The following is a 21573-nucleotide window of genomic DNA, read 5'->3' on the forward strand; positions in this document are numbered from 1 at the left end:
CCGTATCTAAATTGGTTCATTTCACAAAACTGCAATGAAAAACTTTTTTCGCACATGATCAACAACCAGACATCGACACTGACGCAAACTATGAAGACGTCAATAACAGGAAGTAGTTGGAGGATGATGGTGGGTTTTTTTTGTTTTTGTTACCAAACATATTCATGTGTGATTTCTTATTTAATAAATAAGAAATATTCATTAAATAATTAAATTGTGTTTTTTCGACATTGCCAGAATACTTACAAAGTTGTGCATATTTGTAATGGAAACTAGGGGTGCACCAATTTATGGACGCGATTTTCCTTAATTGATCGGTGATCGGCTGATACTTGGATGTGAAGCTGATCTTATCCTCTAATCTTATCTACCTCAGCAAAGGTCTAAAAATCAGCCACTAACTTCTTCTGCTCTGCCTTTAAAGAGGTTTGACTGACAGACCGGCCCACCAGGTCATGTCTGCATGTTTGCAGTTAACAATATTCATCCCACTGTTGCCAACTCAGCAAATTTCTTACTATATTTAGCAACATTTCAGACAAAAAAAATGGTGTCATCCAAAATAGGAATCAGCAGGTCAGGCTTTTAAACGCTCAGTAATCAGCGATCGGCCAAAAAAACTGCAATCAGAGCAATCCTAATGGAAATGCAGCTAGTGGAAACTGTGTCACTATGTAGCCTCACCAATTATGAATAGAGTTTTATCAGGCTGAAGAACAAATCCCGTAAAGTCCGTTAGCTTGTGTTAGTCAGGACGTAGTGACTGAAAAGTTTTCATCCTCTTTCATGTTTTGCTCTTATAGCTTATAGAAATTGATTATGATCAATGGCTTTTCAAGGCTGAAACTGTCCACTGGACGAGGAAGAAGATGCTGGGCAAACCAAGATCTTGATGCAGAGATTAAATCTTATAACCAGTTTGGAGTCCATATTAGCTTTAGTATATAGCAGAGGAGGAGGAGTCTGGGGTTCTCTGCTGTTCACATAGATTAGATAGTTTGTTGTAAAAATACATCATATGGAGGAGGATGTGGACATTATTTTCTGTTATCTTGAATAATTGAGGGAAAATGAAGAGAACAGAAAGAAGAAACTAAGGGGTAAAGAAATGTTTTGGGTAAGGTTTCACTGAAATATTTCTGCAAAGGAAAATAACCTAAGGTTTCTAAAAACAGCATCTTGTTAAGTTTTATCTATGCATTTGGGCAATTCCAGCTGGAAAAACTACAGTCTACGGTGCTATTTAAAAAAAGGGATACTGTTCACTGGGAAAATTCAAACAGCAGAAAATTTAAAATGCAAAAGAAGTGTAATTTTTCACCACTTTATAATTACTGCCTCATTAGTGATGTGTTTTTCCCTGTCAAAAAGAGTTTTAATTTTAATGACTGGACCCATGCAGAATGATTTCCATCTGGCTAAAATAAAGACTAAAGGATTTCCTCCACTCTCAACCTCATTTTGTTCCTGCGATCAGTCAACCTGGCACGACACAGAGAGGGACCTGGTATTGGGGGCCGGTGTCTGGTTTTGTCTACAGCGGCGTAACATTTTTTAGCATTTTTTTTAACTAGTTACTTCCACACCACTTGTTTCATTATGCTGATCTGTGAAGTGGAACGTAACGCAGTCGGAGTTGAGAGGTCAGGGGCTCCCGCTGCCTAGAAACATACAGTCTAATATTAGAACATTTCCTTGATTTGTTAGCAGCATCTCTGCTGACTGCTGAGCACATGGCAACAGGCCGACCAATAGGATTTCAGGAGACTACTAAGCCCCTTCCTCTGTATAGCAACAGTGGCATCCTTTCCTTATTTATTTATATAGGAGTTTTTTTCCCCTTGCTGTCTCATTCTCATGCTCGTGTCCCCAACAGTGCATCCTCACTGTGGCTCAAACTGTGAAAAAGAGTTGCAGTGTGAAGAGCTGCACCGATGCAGCTTTTTCTCCACCTTCACCTCCACTGGCTCTAAAATCCACACTTTGTAGTCTTTTTTCCCCCTTTTTTTCTTTAGAATGCACTTTAAATATAATTGTAGTTTCTCCTGCACACTGCATTTAAAAGTGTGGCCACTGACTTTGAATCAGGCTGAAATTCAAGAAGCTCCGTGAGGAAGAGACGAAAAACCTGGAGGAATGACAGCGTGGGAAAATGTGCTACTTCAAAGGGACAGATAACACCCAACAGGAGAGGATCTGAAGAAGATGGAGAGCTGTGGAGGAGACGCTTCACGGGATAGGAGGAGCGGGAGGCGTTGGGGGGCGGAGGGACACAGGATGGCGTGAGGACATAGGCCGGTGGTTGGTTTGATCGGAGCCACGTGTGCGTCCAGCAACGTCTCTTCGCCGCTTCATGGATGTCGACGAGACGCTGGTTTCCCACGCTGCCCCGGTCTCCTCCGTCTTGGCCCAGGTAGGTGCATGCTGTCCTGCGTGGCTGAGCTTCTCAATGGCGTTTGATTCCTCTTCTTTGTAGCCGGGCTGGTCGGATGACGCCCGCTCCAAAAGTTGCCATTTTAAAAGTTCTCTGCATATTCTGCATCCACGGCTCTTCGTCGTTCAGAGCTTAGTTACAGGGTAATGGAGGGTTGGGGGAGCAGCTTGAAGGCGTTGGGAAAATATGGCGTACATCAGATGTCCCGTTATCAGTTCTGGATGCGACACGATCAATAACAGTTAAAAGGAAAATATAAACTTTTCCACAAAAACGACAACTAAAACAGAACATGAAGGAAAATACCTGAAATTATGACATTTTTAGTGACTGTGTGTAATCGGACATCTGACGAGGTTCGAATCCTCTTCACTGGATTTCCTTAAATAAATAAATAAACTAAACACTTGCCAGTACATTGGTTATTTAATTTGATTAATTTTGCACATTAAAAGCAATGCTGAAAACAAATCACAGTAAAGAACATAAAAGTAAGAGGATGTCAGTAAAAATACAATAACTGGTTAAGAAGAAACCTAGTTGAACTATCCTATGTGGATGTTTGCTTATTTTAGGCTAAATACTGTAAAAATTCAAATTAACTATTTTTAAGGGATTCGTCTTACTGTTGGCATTGGTAAACCAATAATCGACTCAATACAACCTCATCGTGGTCAACCAAGAGCGTCAACCCATGGCGACTTAACGTCTGCGTACCATCCCAACCATCTCCACACGACGCCATTTTCTCCTCTTCAGCTTTGGATGAGGGAGGTTGCTTCAGCTGATGAATTTAGAAACTTTGGCTGAAACAAACCAAACCCCACAGTAATCAAAACACCAAAATAAATAAATAAATAAAATAAAAACCTATTAGTATGCAGGAACAGATGATATATCTAACAGTCAGATATGATGCTTAAAGGATCTTTAGTTTTTGAAACAGAATATTGTAAATATTTTGGTTAAGATAAAAACAAATTTAAATTTGATGCATTTCAGTTGCATTTCCATTACTTAAAATAATCTCCCCCCATTTTCTGCACACCTCATCCCTCAGGATAGAATATCATTAGTCATGTGAAGCAACTCTTCAAATATTTGTCTTAAACATGCCGTTATGGTAATTTTTCCTCCCTTCTAGGGCAACTAATGGATATCCCCAAACAAATCCCTTCCATAAGAGGTTACACTGTGGAGAATGCGCTGACTAATCCATCGCTATGGGATAGGAGCAGGATTTAGCTGCTGCCCCCCTCAACTCTTTGTCACGTAAAGGGCTTCCTAACATAATGCTGTACGTACATTATGTGTATATCTACAGATAAAACCTTTAACAGGACTTCACATGGAGCAAAGTCCAGAGAAATCCACTAAATCCCAAATGGGGAACAGTCCCTCTTTGCTTTTTCTAATTTTATTTCCATTTTTCTCTTTTTATTTCTACATTTCATAATTTTTCAGCAACAGTTTAGTTCAAAGAAAACTGTAATTTTAAAATAAAATTACATCAGCACCCTTTTTTTTTCTAGTTTCAGTAGAAACGGAGAAAAGGCACTTCAATGTGAAACCTTTTCTGCTTCACGTTTTATTTGTACATTTTCAGACTTTTTAAAATTACTTTAAAATTCGATTGTTAAAAAATAAAAAAAAATAGAAATTTTTATTTTAGTTATTACTCATTCTGTTAACATTTTTTCTTTAGAAAAAAGTAACAGAAAAACAGTATTAAAACAATTTTCCTTCAATAAATAAAATATCTGTATATATATACTGTATAAATATATTTTTTATTAATAAAAGCTATGTATACCTCCTAAAAAAATCTCCTAAAGAAAATTTAATTATCCAATTTTTTTTTATGAATGCACAATATAAAGGAAGAACAGCATTTATTTATTTATTCTTAATATCTCAGTCATTCTGCCTTTCTTCAAGAATTGCTATATTTTTAATTTTGTTGTGTTGCATTTGTGCACAATGACATTGATTTTGATTTATGTTTTACTTTTGGATATAAATAAATAGATTTTTGTTTTTGACAAAAATGCTAATTAAATTAATGTTTGGAGTATTTAAACAAATTTAAATATGTTTAATAATCCTGTTTTTACTTCAGCTCTTATACTTTCACATCATTTTTGGAAAAGCTACATTTCTTTTTCTAATTTTTTATTTATTATTTAAATTGTAACTGGGAATTTAGGTTCTCAGCAACAAAAAATGTTTAGCAGATAAATCACTAAAGCAAAGATAAAAATAATCTTAGGGAAATGTGCTGCATCAGGGCTGAAATATGTTATAGAATAAATAATAAAAATGTTGAGCATGACGTCAAATGATGCTGGATGCTGCATTTCCACTGAGCGCTGCCGTCTGGCCTTTTCGTTCTTTTAACCAGATGCTTTCCTCTGTCTTTTTTTTTTTTTTTCCTTGTTCTCTTAGGTTTCTTGGGAAAAGTTTATTCATGAATCCTTGAAGAAATCAATCTGTTGTTCATCTGCATCCTCAAGCTTCGTTAATGGGACTCATTACTTCTGATATGAATTGCTTTAAATAAGCAGAACTGTGCTTGAGCTTAGAAGCTCTAGATAAAGACGAGCACAGACCAGATCTACTGGCGATGCCATCAGCCTGCTGTACAATGTGTTTAAAACTGTGGCTGAGCAACGGGACCTTGGACTACGTTGGCAACACTGAGCAGCCATGATCTCCGCACTTCCACCATCTGATCGGTCAGCCATGAGGGCATCTCTGAGCTGATAGTATGTGGTCAGCAGCACTGTGGCCCACCTTCCTGCTTCACCCTCAATAAAACCAAGCTGGACAATTCAGTCGACGTTGTGAAAATGGCAGCGGAGAGTTTCCAGCTGGGGACAGACGACGAGCTCCAGGCTGCGTCATCGCTAGCATCCCTCCATCTCAGGGACGGCATTGGGATCGGGAACACTGGCCACATGGAGAACAATCCAGAGCCCGATGCTGCCCTTCCTGTGATTACATCACCACCTCCTGACCAATCACAGCAGCAAGCAGAGATCGCTCCACCAGCAGATCAAGGTAAGATTAAACGTACCGTTTCAAGAGTTTGGATGCATCAATAGGATCTCATTGTGGTGTTTAGAAAAACAGATGAAAACAAAATGATGTTTTCTCTAAAGCAGGGGTGTAAAACTCTTCTTCTCAGTCATATTAAGATTGTGGTAGAATGAACTGAAATAACCCACTAACAAATTGTTAAAATATTAATAGATATGTTTCTACATTTGCTAAGTCTCATCATTGATCATTCAAACACGTTCCGGGGGAGGATGGGGACATTAAGTCTGAGTGGACCATGTTCCGTGCCTCCATTGTCGAGGCGGCTTATCAGAGCTGTGGCAGCAAGGTTGTCGGTGCCTGTCGCGGCAGCAACCCTCAAACCTGTTGGTGGACACCTTTGGTGAGGGATGCTGTCAGGCTGAAGAAGGAGTCCTATCAGGCCTTTTTGGCCTGCGGGACTCCAGAAGCAGCTGATGGGTACCGGGAGGCGAAGCGGCATGCAGCTCGGGTGGTTGCCGAGGCAAAAACTCGGGCGTGGGAGGAGTTTGGAGAGGCCATGGAGAAAGACTTCCGTACAGCTTCGGGGCGATTCTGGTCCACCATCCAGCGTCTCAGGAGGGGGAAGCAGTACAGCACCAAAACGGTTTATAGTGGGGATGGTGTGCTGCTGACCTCAACTCGGGATGTTGTGGGTCAGTGGGCAGAATACTTCGAAGACCTCCTTAATCCCACCAACATGCCTTCCATTGAGGAAGCTGAGCCTGGGGACTCTGGGTTGGGCTCTCCAATCTCTAGGGACGAGTTCGCCGAGGTGGTTAAAAAGCTCTTTGGTGGCAAGGCCCCGGGGGTGGATGAGATCTGCCTGGAGATCCTTAAGGCTCTGGATGTTGTAGGGTTGTGTTGGCTGACGAGACTCTGCAATATCGCATGGACATCGGGGGCAGTTCCCCTGGATTGGCAGACTGGGGTGGTGGTCCCCCTGTTCAAAAAGGGGGACTGGAGGGTGTGCTCCAATTATAGAGGAGTCACTCTCTTAAGCCTCCCTAGCAAGGTCTACTCAGGGGTCCTGGAGAGGAGGGTCAGTTGGATAGTCGAACCTCGGATTCAGGAAGAGCAGTGTGGTTTTCGTCCTGGTCATGCAACACTGGGCCAGCTCTACACCCTCGGCAGGGTCCTGGAGGATGCATGGGAGTTCATCCAACCAGTCTACATGTGTTTTGTGGACTAGGAGAAGGCGTTCGACCGTGTCCCTCGGGGCGCTCTGATGGGGGTTCTCCGGGAGTACATGGTATCGGGCCCTTTGATATGGGCTGTCAGGTCCCTGTATGACCGGTGTCAGAGTCTGGTCCGCATTGCCGGCAGTAAGTTGGGCTTGTTTCCGGTGAGAGTTGGACTCCGCCAGGGCTGCCCTTTGTCACCGATTCTGTTCATTACTTTTATGGACAGAATTTCTAGGCTCAGCCAAGGTGTTGAGGAGATCCGTTTTGGTGGCCTTAGGATCACATCTCTGCTTTTTGCGGATGATGTGGTCCTGTAGGCCTCATCAGGTCGTGATCTGCAGCTCTCGCTGGAGCGGTTCGCAGCCGAGTGTGAAGCGGCCGGGATGAGGATCAGTGCCTCCAAATCCGAGGCCAGGGTCTTGAGCCGGAAAAGGGTAGAGTGCCTTCTCTAGGTCGGGGGGGATGTCCTGCCCCAAGTGGAGGAGTTCAAGTATCTTGGGATCTTGTTCACGAATGAGGGAAGAAGAGAGCGGGAGATCGACAGGCGGATTGGCGCAGCGTCTGCTGTGAAGCGGGCGCTGTACCGGTCCGTCGTGGTGAAGAGAGAGCTGAGCCAAAAAGCGAGGCTCTCGATTTACCGGTCGATCTACGTTCCCACTCTCATCTATGGTCATGAGCTTTGGGTCATGACCGAAAGAACGAGATCGCGGATACAAGCGGCCGAAATGGGTTTTCTCCGTAGGGTGTCTGGGCTCTCCCTTAGAGGTAGGGTGAGAAGCTCAGTCATCCGGGAGAGACTCAGAGTAGAGTCGCTGCTCCTTTACATCGAGAGGAGCCAGTTGAGGTGGCTCGGGTATCTGGTCAGGATGCCTCCTGGACGCCTCCCTGGTGAGGTGTTCATGTCCCACCGGGAGGAGGCCCTGGGGAAGACCCAGGACACGCTGGAGGGACTATGTCTCTCGGCTGGCCTGGGAACGCCTCGGGATTCCCCCGGAAGAGCTGGAAGAAGTGGCCGGGGAGAGGGAAGTCTGAGCCTCCCTTCTGAAGCTGCTACCCCCGCAACCCGACCCCAGATAAAGCTGAAGAAAATGGATGGATGGATGGATGGTTTGTTCTCTTTTCTCTCTCTCTACCAAAAACTGGAAAATAGAAGTCTTCAGTCTGATGCTTTGGTCTCAACTAACCCTTTTTTGAAGGACAGTCTTATTTACAGTCTTTGTAATTTTATTTGTTGTTTCTGTTTTGTTGATTTATTTTGAATATTTAAAATGTATTATTGGTAAATGTTCATTTCAATTTAAAGTTTATTAACCTTTGAGAATGTGTTTTATTATTGTGACATTATCATTATTTTATTTGAAATAAACTATAATGACAGGCCTAGTAATTAGGCAGTATACCGATAAAAAATGCTTTGATTTGATTGATAACCAACATTCAAGCACACAAACTGTTATTTTTGAAGGCTCTATTTCGGTGTCCATCTAAAGTCTAGAAGGACACATAAAACGTTATGGCAGGCCAGAGTTGGCCCCCGGGCCTCAAGTTTGACACATGCTTTAAGGCCTCAAGTTCTGGCTCTAATGTAGAAGGTGTTATTTTGTTTTTTTAGGCTCTCATAAGAGAAAAATGGGGGTTAATGTTTTCCCTAGCATGTCATTAATTCATTTATAAATAATCACAATTTGTAAACTAAATATTTTTGAATAAAAAACAAATATTTAGTTTCATTTATTTTGACATTTATATTAGAGCTGCTAAAAAATATTTTTCAAATATATAGTTTCAAACAAAATATTTATCTTCAAACTAAGTATTCAGTTTGAAGATAAATACCAGCTTACAAACTAAGTATTTAGTTTTGAATTGTGACATTTTGATGAATGAACATGGTGAAAATACTTAAAAATTAGCCCCCATTTTCTCTCTCTTACGACAGGCTAAATAACCCATATTATTACTGTGTATTTATGACAGTGTAACTTTGCAAACGGCCCCACATACAGATGTGGCCCAACTGATTCAGTTACAAGTGAACAGCTTTCAACACGAGTCTTGAAGAGAAAACTAAATCTCTCTATTTGAGTTAAGAAAAGACTTTATGCTGCTCAAAACAATAAATTACTATAAAATCAAAGGCTATTTCTTTCCATTTGGTTCCCGACTGAATAACCAGCAGATGGCAGAATTTAGTTGGTTTGTGAACTGCTGAGACCAGATTAAAATTTGAACATAAACAAAAAAAGACTTGTCATCTGGTTTGTAAAATGACGTTAAAAGTTCTAAGAGATGTTGGCCCTTTTAATATGAACTTCTTGATTTACTTAAAGCTATGACAAAGCTGGAATATGTGTGTGTGTATCAATGTTCAATAAAATAAAAATCTTAGAGTTCATCTTAAGCACAAGTTTAACTAAATCTCAGTCTATTTATGAACACAGAGACAAAAGAGTTCAAACTAAAACAGTTGTCAGTCTAAAACAGTTGTCAGTGATGTAGTTCAAAAAGATAAGTTGAACACATTAATGTATTCTGGTCCAAAATGTTCTGATTAACCCCAAAACTAAAGTCAGCATCTTGCGAAGATGCTGACTTTAGTTGTGGGAAAATATATTTTGATATTTAATATGAAAATATGAAGCTCCTCCATCTCATTCCTGAGCTGTTTTTGCCGTCTGCAGAAATACAAAGCTCCCAACCAAAACCAATGAATCAGAGCAAGGAGGAATGTCTTAATGCTCTCCATCACCCTCTTGTACATGCTGCTCAATGTGCTAATGATGGAGAAACAACTTATCATCCCAGGAAAATCGTTTAGCCATCGTCACTGCATAAACTAGCCTGAACATTCACAACAAGCTGTAAGGAAGGAGGACAGGTGAGGTGGGATGATCAGCGCATACATGAGCATGATCAACAGTGCTAAGACCCGCCTCCTGGTTGTTTCCAGCTAGCACTATGAGAAGGCAGAGAAGCTAGATTTTTTCACAGATTATCTATCTCATACCATGCCTTAGCGACAGCAATAGTTTTGACAAATATGTAAAGTTTCTTTTTTTTTTTTTTAGAAAAATTACATGCTGGGAAATATTGGTAAGTTTTTTATTTGGTATACACAAGACTTCTGGTTTCAACTATAAATCCCAATAAAATAAATTAAAGTTTAAGGCTGTAAAAGGGCAATGTTCAAGAGGAAAGAATAGATGTAGATTTTTTTAGACATTGATGCTCTTCAGCATTTAATATCAGACAAGTTTTGACAGAGCTGGACAGTTTGAGGCCATGAGCTTGTTAGTTTGTCCCTTTCTTATATTACAACAGCATGTGTACGATTCCTCCTGCGTACGGCTCTGCCTGCCGCAGCAATTTAAAACATCTCCAGGCATGCCATCGCAAGTGCAGGAGGGATAACTTACATCAACTGTTAACAGCAGCTCTCACTACACACATTTATCAGCACAGGCGTGGGTGTGTTTACATGCTGTTCAATGAAAACGATCCTTGCTACACATTACTTCAAGAAATGTCCAGCTGACAACTTCTCACGTTTCATCTGCATTCAGAATCTCACACTGACATGCATATGTTCAACAAAACGAGGAAAGTAGCACGTCATCTTAAAATCTGCCACACCGACATGGCATCTCAATGCAGACAGCTGTTGTTTGTTAGGCGAGGCAAGGGGAGGTTGAGCGCTAAGGAGAACTGGGTCTGGCCGAGTGCGCCCAGGCGCTGAGGAGTGCCAGTTTTGGTATTTTAGGCAGTCAGACAGTGTCACCTGTCAGCACACTAGTCTGGACAGAGTCTCCTGCAAGCTGCAAGACAAAATATCTCCTCCAGTCTCGCTGGGTGACCTGCAGTGTGTGCAGACAGCCAGACAGTGTGGATGACACCGCAGTTAAACCTGGGTTGCTGTGCGGTTGATGTTTCAGAGTTCCTGGAAACAGAAAAGGACCAAAACGACGGCGAGGAGCAAGCTTGCATTCGGACACCGGTTCCTCAGCAGCTCTCCTCCGATTGTGCTCAAGATCATGAGAATCCTGACCTGAAACCAACCAACACTAGCAAAGAAGGAGGTACTCCACATCATTAATTCATTTTATCTGAAAATATCCAGTTTTTCTGTGTTATGCATCATATTGTTGTGCTTCGACTCTTTGCTATATCTGAAAAAGCAAAGTAGATTAGATGAAGGATGTTTATTATGAACAACCGTACTACAATTTTAATATAGTATTTAATTCAGAATGGAAACAAACATGCTGCTGCCTCCAATTGTTCTGCTTTTACTCATTCATCAAACTTAAATGTTTTAGATCAAGACGTCACCCATCCCGGTTATCATCTGTTCAAATTGCTGCCTTCCAGTAGGCGATGCCGGCCTATCACAACCAGAACTTATAGATATACAGTATAAGAAGTTTCTTTCCATAAGCTGTGAGAGTTTTAAATTGTTATTGATTGGGATTTTAAACTAGGTTGATGTTTAATTAAATTGGTATCTGATGGGATTTTTTCCTTTTATCTTATTTTTCTGTTTATTTTACACAGTTATTGTTCAACGTCAACAAAAAGGCTTTTGACTTTCACTTTTGAAACAATTTAAAACATCATGAAATTTGAACAGCATGACTTAATTTACTAAAATAGATGTCCAAATCAGCCAGACCCTGAAGCCCCCAGAAGCCATAAATGGGTTGTGCCAACATCTGACATTACGTGTTTTTGATAATCAAATAGGCTGGGAATAATTGGAATAAATGGCACCCCAATTGGAATATTCAGACTGCATTCAGCTCTGCAGGAATGAAACTGTAGCTGGTTTATGCTGATTGATGATCCAAACATTTGTGATTATTCTGATGGTGGCAAACTAACTTGACATTTATGCCCTTTGTTCAATAAGAGAGAGGTCATTTTATTTGACAAGTTGCGTGTAACATCTTTAATGCACTTGTTTTGCCGTTTTATATATTTTTTGTACCCCGCCAGGGGGTCTTTTTGTGGGCTCTAGTGTCCCTTATTTTTTTAAAGTAGGCTGACAGGAAAGGGGTAAGACATGTTTTATCTCATACAGCAAATGTCGCCGGGTCCGGGAGTCGGACCCGTGATGGCCGTGTCGAGGACTCAAGGCCTCCAAATATGGGTCGCGCTATCCCCTAAGCCACCAAGGCACGCCCAAGTTTTGCCGTTTTAAAATAAAGTTGGCTTTGCTAGTTGGAGGCAGCACAGAACGCTGAAGGATGCTTATTTCATTCTGATCGCTGGAAGACCAACAGCTTGTGTTGCTTAGTCTGTAGCTTAATTAGGGAGTGGAGTAACGTCTCGACCATTATTAGAACCTGGTACCAGTCCATTCTTGGCACCCAGAAGATGCAGAATGAAGACACTACTGCGTTTGTCTTTATGTTTGGCATAAACAGAAGTTCAACTTTGTGTTTTTTAGAGAAATTTTACAACTCCACGCATGTCAACGCTCCTTTTCTGAATAAACTTGGTGCTGGTAAACATGTTGTGATGGGATTAATCAATTTCAAGTCCATATAAACAATACATTTGGATTATTTATGCCAAATACATTTTAATCCAATCAAGGAATTTTGCACATAGCAAATGGGCTTTTCACAGTGCTGTGGAGAAATTTTGACTATTTTTAGGATAATTTCAATTCAGCCTCATTGGAGGGTTTTCTATTAGCATAAAGGAAGTGCGTTGGGTAATTTGAACTTGGTCTTTGACTAGGCCACTCAAAAATTGTAATTGTGTGCATCTGAGCCTGATCTGCACCATAATCTTAGTCCAGCAAAGCAGATCCAGTCCATTTCCACCATGTTTCATTGGAGGTATTCCGTTTTTCTAAAATGCTGTTTTTGTTTTAAGACAAATTTAATAGAAAACTTACAAGTGCAACTTTTATCTCATTAAGCTAGAAAGCATTTTTCATAAAGTCTATAGGATCATCACAATAGTTTTTTAGCAGATAAGAGATTAACTTTTAGACAGATGTTAAAGGCCAATATCACTACTGACGAAAAAGAACCCAGTCTCTTTCTTATCAGTGAATCATTAATGCTGACTTGAGAAGCAAGTGAGGCCTGCAGTGCTTTAGATGTTGCTCTGATCAGGCTGTCAGACATGTTTTATTCTTGATCTTACAGGTTGACAGTAAACAAACTTGCAGGTAGTGAAACTAAACTCAGCTTTCCAAAAATATGTGAATAATCACAGTTAATTCACAACTTCTCAAATATATTTTTCAAAATAGGGTCACGGTTGGTTTGGATAATTTTTTTCTCCTTAATGAATAAAATCAATTCTAGAAAAATATATTTTCTATTTATTCTGCTTATCTATGTGATAGGGTTAGAAAATCAGTTATTTGATCCGAGACATTTGGTGAAAACATTTTAAAGTTATGAATATAAAACGTTCTTACTCCTGTTTTTATTTTGTTATTACATAAAATTATCCTGTGTTTTGTGGTCAGATATCCCACCAGAGAACAACATAACCAAAGCGATGGCAGCCTCTGACATCAGCATTGATGATCAGCAGCTGTCTGATGCAGAATGGTACTGGGGCAACATTTCAAGGTATGAACCATTTATATAATCCGGGTTAGTGTTCATTTGGATCCAAAGCTCCAAATGAACACCTTTTTAAGACTTCTGCAATCCTCAAACAGTAAAAAAGTAGAAAATGAACAACATTTGGGTTTCAAGACTAATCTCAATTGAAAATATAAATTTGAAAGGCTAGTATTTCTACAATTTAGTTTTTTTGTTTTGATATCTTTTTTCAGTCTTTCTAAATCATAAATATCATCTTTTATTTTATCTAGAGAGGAGGTAAATGAGATGATGAGAAACACTCCTGATGGTACATTTCTGGTACGAAATGCTTCCAGCCGGATTAAAGGGGAATACACGCTGACTCTACGGTAAGCTTTGTTTTAAATCTTAATCTCTAATAAAAGAGACGAGTTTGACGATCGAAGTTGTGTCGACCATTTAGCCGCCATTTTTAAAAAGGCAGCAGTATTCTCAAACTTCTACACAAACTGGAGATATTGAGGCTATCAGACAAGTTTCAACTCGACTTGTCAGGAATAAAAGACAAGGACATTTACTTTGGAACAGCAACAACACTTAGCTGATGTTTAAACTATGCTTTTTGTCTATGTCTTCCAATTATGTGTAATATATTTATGAAATTAAAATAAAAAAGAAATATTTTAAATATCCTGTTGGCTCTTTGGTGTTTTAGTCAATGTCATTATTAAATTTTATTGTTGAAACTGAATTGCATATGTTTTTCTCCATGAATTGTTCCAGTCCTAGCAATTAAAAACTGATTATTCAGAGCAATCTGATTATGTTCCTTGTGTTTTTAATGGTTTTTATAACAGCATAATAATTATGGACCAGTACATAAAAAAAAAGAAATGTGACGCCACAGGCTGTGATCAATATCAAATTCTGCAATCACAAGTGCGTTATTCCCTGAAATGAAAGTTAAACTTTTGCTTTTTTAATTTTCAGTCATAACTTTAGACATTCTGTGGTTTCTGTCCCAATTTAGTAAAATCAGAACCAGCTGCTTTTGTAATGTTAAACTTTGCTGATTAGATTTTGGCACCGACTGTAGCAGAAGCAACAAGATGCATTTCACTTGCGTTTTTCCACTCATTTAACAGACAATACTCCACAGACACACACCCACTTTAATCAAAGCTGATTGTTTGTTTCATTAATTATTGGTGCATATACATGCTTGCAACCAAGTCCTGATTTTTCAGTCACATCAATCCAGCAAGTGGCGTCCCCCTTGTGCCTAAAGAAGCATTGCTATGCAAGATGGCTAATTTATGGCTACAGTTTGGTTCTGGATGAAAACGCTTTTATATTTATATAAATGTTATATTTCTTTCAAAAAAAGACAGAAAAATAAATTTTTTGCTCAATTTGTAAAAAAAGGGAGCACTTACTGATGCTTTCTGGCATAGGGACAAATTATAAAAATGAAAAATATAGAAAGACAAACGTAACTTTTTATGGTAGGTAGTAGGTAGACAAAATGAGTTTGACAGGGCCAACCTTTACAAAAACAAGAGAGATTCTGACCTCTGTTAATAGGAGCTTTGGGAAAAAACATAATCAAAAACAGACCTCACCCATAGTTCTGCACTGGTTTCAGGATTTTAAAAAAAACAAGTGACTGTGAACATGGAGAAGAGACATGACAGTCTATTTTTGACTTTTGCAGAAAAGATGGGTACAACCGACTAATAAAAATCTTCCATCAAGGGGGGAAGTGCGGCTTTTCTGAGCCACTGACTTTTCCCTCACTGGTAGACCTGATCCAGTACTACCAGAAGAAATCACTAGCCCAGTACAATTCTAAGCTGGATATCAGGTTACTTTACCCAGTTTCCAGATACTATCAAGTAAGTGTTGACTTTTCCTGATAAGAAAAACAGGGAAAAATTAATATGAAAATTTGAAACAACCCATCACAACATTCCTGAGTGATTTTACATTCTTCTCTGTGTAGCACCATGTGATGGAGATCGATATTGCAGCAATCGGAGAACAGCTGAGGATATTTCAGGATCAATACAAGGAGAAAAGTCAAGAGTATGACCATCTATTTAAGGAGCTGAACCAAACCTCACAGGTACCAACACAACATTTATAAATAGTCAGTAACTACATCATCAATGGTTATTTTAAGGTTAAAAATAAAAAACTTTTGCTAAGCCTCTAAAAGCAGTGTTAATTTTTCATTTGGCGCTTTAGCTAGCTTTGAAAACATTTAGCGCGCCAAGCATAATATCAAACATGAAACATACAGGTGCAAAATAAAACAAGAGAACACGAAAATATAAATACAATACCTAAAGACATTATAGGATGTGTAAAATATGCCAAAATTTAATTGGTGCTTGAGGGGTGTAGTCTTTTCGGGGCAGATAATTGGATTGACATTAGAGCTTTAGCGTTAGCTTCTGCTAAATATCATGGCATGGTAGTGTCTCTGAACAAATACCACGCCATTTTTAACCAGAATATGTTCATGTGCAGAACCAAGTTTGCAACTTTAAAAATTGACACAAAAACTAGCTATAATTAAACTGTGCCTGTTTATACTGCTACATTCATTGAAAAACTAATCTCCAATTAAGTTCTAAGCTTTTAGAACATAATAAAAAAATATTACAGAAATTTAAAGATTTTTTGCTTACTCCTGACGAAACTAAAAAATATGCTTGAAGTGTACAGTACCGTCCCTTTAAAACCAAGATACACACACAGATTTTTGTGTACTGTTATACCTCTATTCAAATGTTGCATTTATAAAACAGCAGATTGGGGATCTAAGCTCTTATTTCCCTCATTTACAGGAGCTCCAGAGTAAGCGAACGGCCATTGAGGCTTTCAGTGAAATTATTCGGATCTTTGAGGAGGAGTGTGAAACCCAAGAACGCTACAGCAAGGAATACATCGACATGTTCCTCACATTAGACAGCAGCACAAAAAATGACAAGTAGGTTTCCTAACATAATTAAATCAATTCAATCCAATGTTTCCACAGGTAATAATAAATAGTCACTCTGGTTGCTTCTTTGGCAGCAGAATTCAAAACAACTCTGATGAACTGCAGTCCAGGGTGGAGGAGATCCACAACAGCAAGAAGATGTTGGAGGAAGAACTGAGGACAAAAGCACTGGCTCACATGGAGGTCGACAGGAAAATTACTAGACTGAAGCCTGATCTTGTACAGCTCAGAAAAATCAGAGATCAATACCTTCTGTAAGTATTGGCACCACAGATACTGCTATAAAAGAGCCTTGTTTTATGTATTATAGTTCTAAAAATAAAAGTCAGCACAGGAAATTTAACTGAGTAATTATTGAATCAAATTTTGACAATTTAATTAAAAAGAACTCAAAGATGTTTAAATACAAAGTGAATCTTTCTGACCTTGTTTTGTTAATGTTTCAGATGGCTAACCCAGCAAGGCATGGGACAGAGTCAAATTAACAACTGGTTCGGTGTTGGACCTGATGAAGAAGAGTAAGTATCCTTTTCTTGATCTATTAAAACAACTTCGAAGTTCTAAGATTTGTTTTCATTGCATCATAGCTAACATAAGGATGTGTAACTCCAGTTTTTGAGGGTTGATGTCTTGAATATTTTAGATTTTGCTCCAACACATCTGGCTCAAGTTACTGATTTACATCCTCAGTATTTCATAAAAGCAAAACTGGATGATCTGTCTGAAAAAAAACTATTGTAATACAAGTGTTTATCAGTAGATATCAATAATTTTGATTAGTTTTTTTTATTTAAACAATAAAATACTACTGAGTACTGAAATACTACTAAACTGGTGGCCTGACCTTTCCCGTTTTATCCACAGTTTTCGCTCCATGCTGTTTTTTTATTATTATTATCTTTAAGCATTTATGAGGCGTAGTGGAGAAACCTTAAAGTTTCTCAACAGGTTGTTGCTAGGTAACCACGTTATTCAACAAGTTGTTGCTAGGTAACCAGTGAGAAGTGAGTTAGTTGATACCACCAATCTTTCCTCTGCTCCCAGAATGCTGTGCAGTTCTGGATTGGTGTTCAGTGAAATTATTGAGTATTCTGTTGATATTGATCACATACTGTATATTGCAACATATACAATTGATTTATTGCCCTACATTAACGTATGCAAAGAGGCAGTTGTGTTGGACATCAGCCTTTGAAAACTTTTGCACACTATAGTGTAACGTAATCAACATTTGAATGTCATTTTTGAATGATCAAATACTGTGATAGACAATGAGACGAGGAATCACTAAATAATTCAGCTAATTTAACCTGCCTTCATTCAAGCCCTTACACCCTTGAAGATGACACCCATGAGGAAGAGAGGAGTTGGTACGTTGGAGGTATGAGACGAAAAGAGGCGGAGGAGCTGCTGAAAGGAAGGCGGGATGGGACATTCTTGATCAGGGACAGCCAGACTCAGAGGGGATCCTTTGCTTGCTCTGTTGTGTGAGTATCTTCACATCTCCTTGTTTCAAATTTGTCATAAGTAAAAAAAGAAAAAAAGATTTGCACAGGCTAACTTTTCCTGAAACAGTTTATATTACCATAGGAAAGGGACTCTCAAATGTGTGGGATACGCCCCCTGGTGTAGCCATTGTGTCATGACTGAAAGATCCTTGCTGATTTTTGTATTTTTTATTGCAGGTAGAACTGCTGATATTTTCAGAATTACTCCCTGATCTTTACTCCTAGTGACATAAATAAGTGTTTTAAGGTGACAGGACATCATGCACTTTTCTTATCCTCCATTGCTGCACAAGAGAAGCTGATCAACAGTATAACATTGGCCTGCACTCTAATAATCACTCTATGCATCTTGATTTACTTTTATTTCTTTATTTCACGCATATTTTGTTTTAAAAGTCATAACTGAAAACAAAAAGTGACCCATGTTCCCTCCTGCAGCGTGGACGGAGATGTCAAACACTGCGTGATCTACAGGACGTCTACAGGTTACGGCTTCGCTGAGCCCTACAACTTGTACTCGTCACTGAGGGAGCTTGTCCTCCACTACCGCCACACATCACTGATCCAACACAACAAGCAGCTGAATGTAACCCTGGCCTGGCCCGCTTTTAGTCAGCAGTCCAGCTGAGATGCACCAGCACACCGTCCTGATTCCCAAAGTTTCACAGCATTAGCACGGAGGACTCACCCACACGGAGACACAGATGAAAACAAAGATCCTGTTAGTGATTCAGTCAGAAGAACTAACTGGTATGTTTTCACATAAAATACAAGCATGAGCAGCAGTCTGCTTATAATACAGATTTGAAGCAATTTCAGCTTTAATTATGTCTCAGACTGTCTGCAGCCCTAAAAACTTATACGCTGGTACACTTTAAGATGTTCAGTTCAATCTGTCCAAAGCTTGACAGCTTAAAAAATGACACCAGTTTATCATGTTGCTATAAAATACAATCTTAGCTGTTCCAATTATTTTTTTCAATTGATCGTACTTGTTGTCTAAACCACTTTTATTCACACATAAACTCATTCAACAATAATGCACACATTTGTAAAATTTAGAGGTTTTATGTGACATAAGGAGGAACAGAAAAGCATTAATAAAACCATTTTTGCTAAAACAGTTGTAGCAGATGGCTGTACAGTCATGGGAAAAAATGCAGCCTTGCTGCTAATTAAAGGCACGATTAATTGGTCCTCACATCAGCGAGTTAACGATCACAGAGATGGCAGAACAGGGATGGTTTGGAGTAAACTGGTGTGTTTTAACACAATGCCAATGTTGAAAGACATCAATGACCTTCGAGAAGCAATTTTTCAGGTTTCCGTCAAACTTGTAAAAAGCTTGAACAATTAGAAAAGACTAAACAAGTATGGCTGGTATGGAAGAGATGTCAGGAGTAATTCTTGATAAATAAAAAGAGTATTACTTAATTAGGGTTTGCAATGTTGCATTTGAATGAACTACAAGGACTTAAGGAACAATCAATGTCGTTTGGACAGATGGGACCAAATTAGAGAAGTTTCAATTTGATGCACAGACATCCTCATCTCAACTGTGAAGCATGGTGGTGGAGAGAGATGATTCTGTTTTTTTCCTAGTTGTAGACCCATTTATTTGACCATAATATTTGTATGCTAGAGTGAACCTCAAACTAAATTTCTACCACAGCAAATTTCACACCTGATAGTCCGGTAGACCCGGTTTGTTCGGGGACCAAATTTGCAGGTGTCAAACAAAAAAGCCGTTGAAAAACCTGTTCCCCCCCCTTCAACTATGGTATCACTGCACCAAAAACCTCTGAAGAAGACACTGAGCAAAACTTCCTTCTTCACAAAATGTAAACAGAAATGGAGTAGCATTTTAGCTGTTCTAGGATTTCTCTTTTGTCTTTGGTAAAAAGACAGTGAGCCTTCTCCCCTGCTTGTGCTATTTGATTTTGGTTGTACCCAGAATGCCCTACACTGTAGTACGTTTCCTGATTTTGGAGAGGCCCCTGGTTTGCTTGGCATTCACATTTTCATTGAACCTGCACCAGAGTTCACTTCAACCTAACAGAGACATTGACATTTTGGTCCAAATTAGAGCTTGATTGAACAGTCACACCTCCCCAAACAAACCGAACTTTTCAGGCAAACAAACTCAAATTTGATTAAAGTGACTAACAAGCCTGGTGTGAAAGGTGTTGAAAAATTCAATCTAGACAAATACTTTACATTGTTGGCTGCTATTGAATTATGGCATGTCTTCTGATTGTTCTTTCCCATGACTGTAGGTCGACTGCCTGTTTTTGCTCTTCATTGATAGATTTGATCTTCTGACTGAGCAACATGAAGTGGAGTAGTTAACTTCTAGAAGTACTGAATTTTTAAACAACTTCACCCAAAGACTTACAGGGATGCTAAATGCTAATGTTTCCAGAAAAATATACTCAATCCTCCTGTGGATTATATTCATTTCTAAACTATGGTCCAAAACAATGTACTCAAAGGTTAATTCCCACACACGTTTAATCTCTCTGTATTAAGACATGTCTTCCATGCAATCAAACACGTTTATTCAGGGATGAAGGAGTGTTAAATGTGCTCCGAGGGAAACTAAGCTCAGGAAGGGACTCTGCAAACATGAAGGGCACTGCAGGGACTGGGGAGACACTCAAGCACTTTATCCAGAAAGAAAATACAAAAAGGAATAGGTTCTCCAAGATGGCTCCTTTTTGCTGCTCTTGGCTAGTGAAACATCTTGCTTTACTCAACATAAATAAAAAATTTTCCTCTTCATAATGTCTCATTTGACAGTATATTATGAGAGACAAAGACCGAACAACAATCTATTGTTTAAATAAAGTGAGTAAACACTCTGGTTTAGATTAATACTCTTAACTTTTTATTTTATTTTCCAAGGATTTGAACAGAAGATTTTCTGTTAAGTTTGTTGATTATATTATGGGTGACATTACAAAAGGCTAAAACAGCTAGTTTACAAATCTTTAAGTAATTGTTGAAAGGTGCCTTTAAGAGTTTTACGCCAGCTACAATGTTCACCTTACAGACTACAATGGTTTGATGAAATCAGTAGGTTTTGTCTGGTTGGATATGATTTCATAAACATCCATGACGATCAATCAGAAGAAGGCTTTGCCTCCAATTTAGCAGTAGAATTTTAAGGATGACCTACAGCACAGACCCATTAACATAAACGTCTGAGAGAAACTGCACAGAAAGGGTGTCACTGACGTTTCAGGATAAAGCTAATTTAGCACATAAATAAAATCTGGAGATAATCCACGTACCACTAACATCTATGTTATTTGTGTCGAGGATAATCTAAAACTACACAGTGACTTCCATATTCACTACTGAAATTGCAATGCAGGGTTTCCCCAAGTGTATTGTAAGTCTGGCGGGCCACCAGGCTTTACTTGTGCCCCCACCAGACTTAGCATTGCTTATTTATTTACGTCTTTTTAAAATGTTTGCATTTTTTAAGACTTTATAGTTGGTGTTCGGGTATTAATCTTCCAATCTTTCAAGAACACATAATTATCAAGTGATATTTTCACATTTCTTGTCAACTTTCAACATTTTTTAGCTCAAAAACACGGGGCTTAGCAAGTTTTCTGGGGGAAACCTTGCAATGCAAGCTTCTAATAGTCCGCCAACCAAATTTCAGTTAAAATTTTGCTGCGTTTACATTTCTTATTGGGGTTTCAGAGCAGGTAATGTTTCCAATAAATATGACCATGAATATAAACACCATTAAGCTATGTTCACACAACAAGCAAATCAGATCTTTTTTGCCTATTTGCCA

The 21573-nt window shown here is 39.0% G+C and overlaps 1 protein-coding gene and 1 long non-coding RNA gene across 3 annotated transcripts; one reads left to right on the plus strand and one right to left on the minus strand.

Moving 5' to 3' along the window:
* Nucleotides 1–733: 733 nt before the first annotated feature.
* On the plus strand, nucleotides 734–21263 carry LOC116725368 (phosphatidylinositol 3-kinase regulatory subunit gamma-like). Of its 2 annotated transcripts, none has more exons than XM_032571353.1 (12): nucleotides 734–2413; nucleotides 4880–5494; nucleotides 10629–10772; nucleotides 13184–13289; nucleotides 13538–13636; nucleotides 14962–15142; nucleotides 15250–15372; nucleotides 16100–16242; nucleotides 16329–16508; nucleotides 16701–16772; nucleotides 17580–17741; nucleotides 18201–21263. In XM_032571353.1, exons 2-12 carry the CDS (start codon nucleotides 5284–5286, stop codon nucleotides 18388–18390), a joined length of 1611 nt encoding a protein of 536 aa, XP_032427244.1. In that variant the 5' UTR covers nucleotides 734–2413; nucleotides 4880–5283; the 3' UTR covers nucleotides 18391–21263. The 2 variants fall into 2 exon arrangements, with proteins under 2 accessions (XP_032427244.1, XP_032427245.1); XM_032571354.1 differs by having other exon boundaries at nucleotides 16332–16508.
* LOC116725372 (uncharacterized) lies at nucleotides 2423–3179 on the minus strand. Its single transcript, XR_004340393.1, has 3 exons — nucleotides 3061–3179; nucleotides 2741–2815; nucleotides 2423–2651 (listed from the first exon to the last, which is right to left on the minus strand). It is a non-coding gene; the product is annotated as an uncharacterized LOC116725372 (long non-coding RNA).
* Nucleotides 21264–21573: the final 310 nt, after the last annotated feature.

This window comes from Xiphophorus hellerii, chromosome 9 (assembly GCF_003331165.1).
Source record: "Xiphophorus hellerii strain 12219 chromosome 9, Xiphophorus_hellerii-4.1, whole genome shotgun sequence".
NCBI lineage: Eukaryota > Metazoa > Chordata > Actinopteri > Cyprinodontiformes > Poeciliidae > Xiphophorus > Xiphophorus hellerii.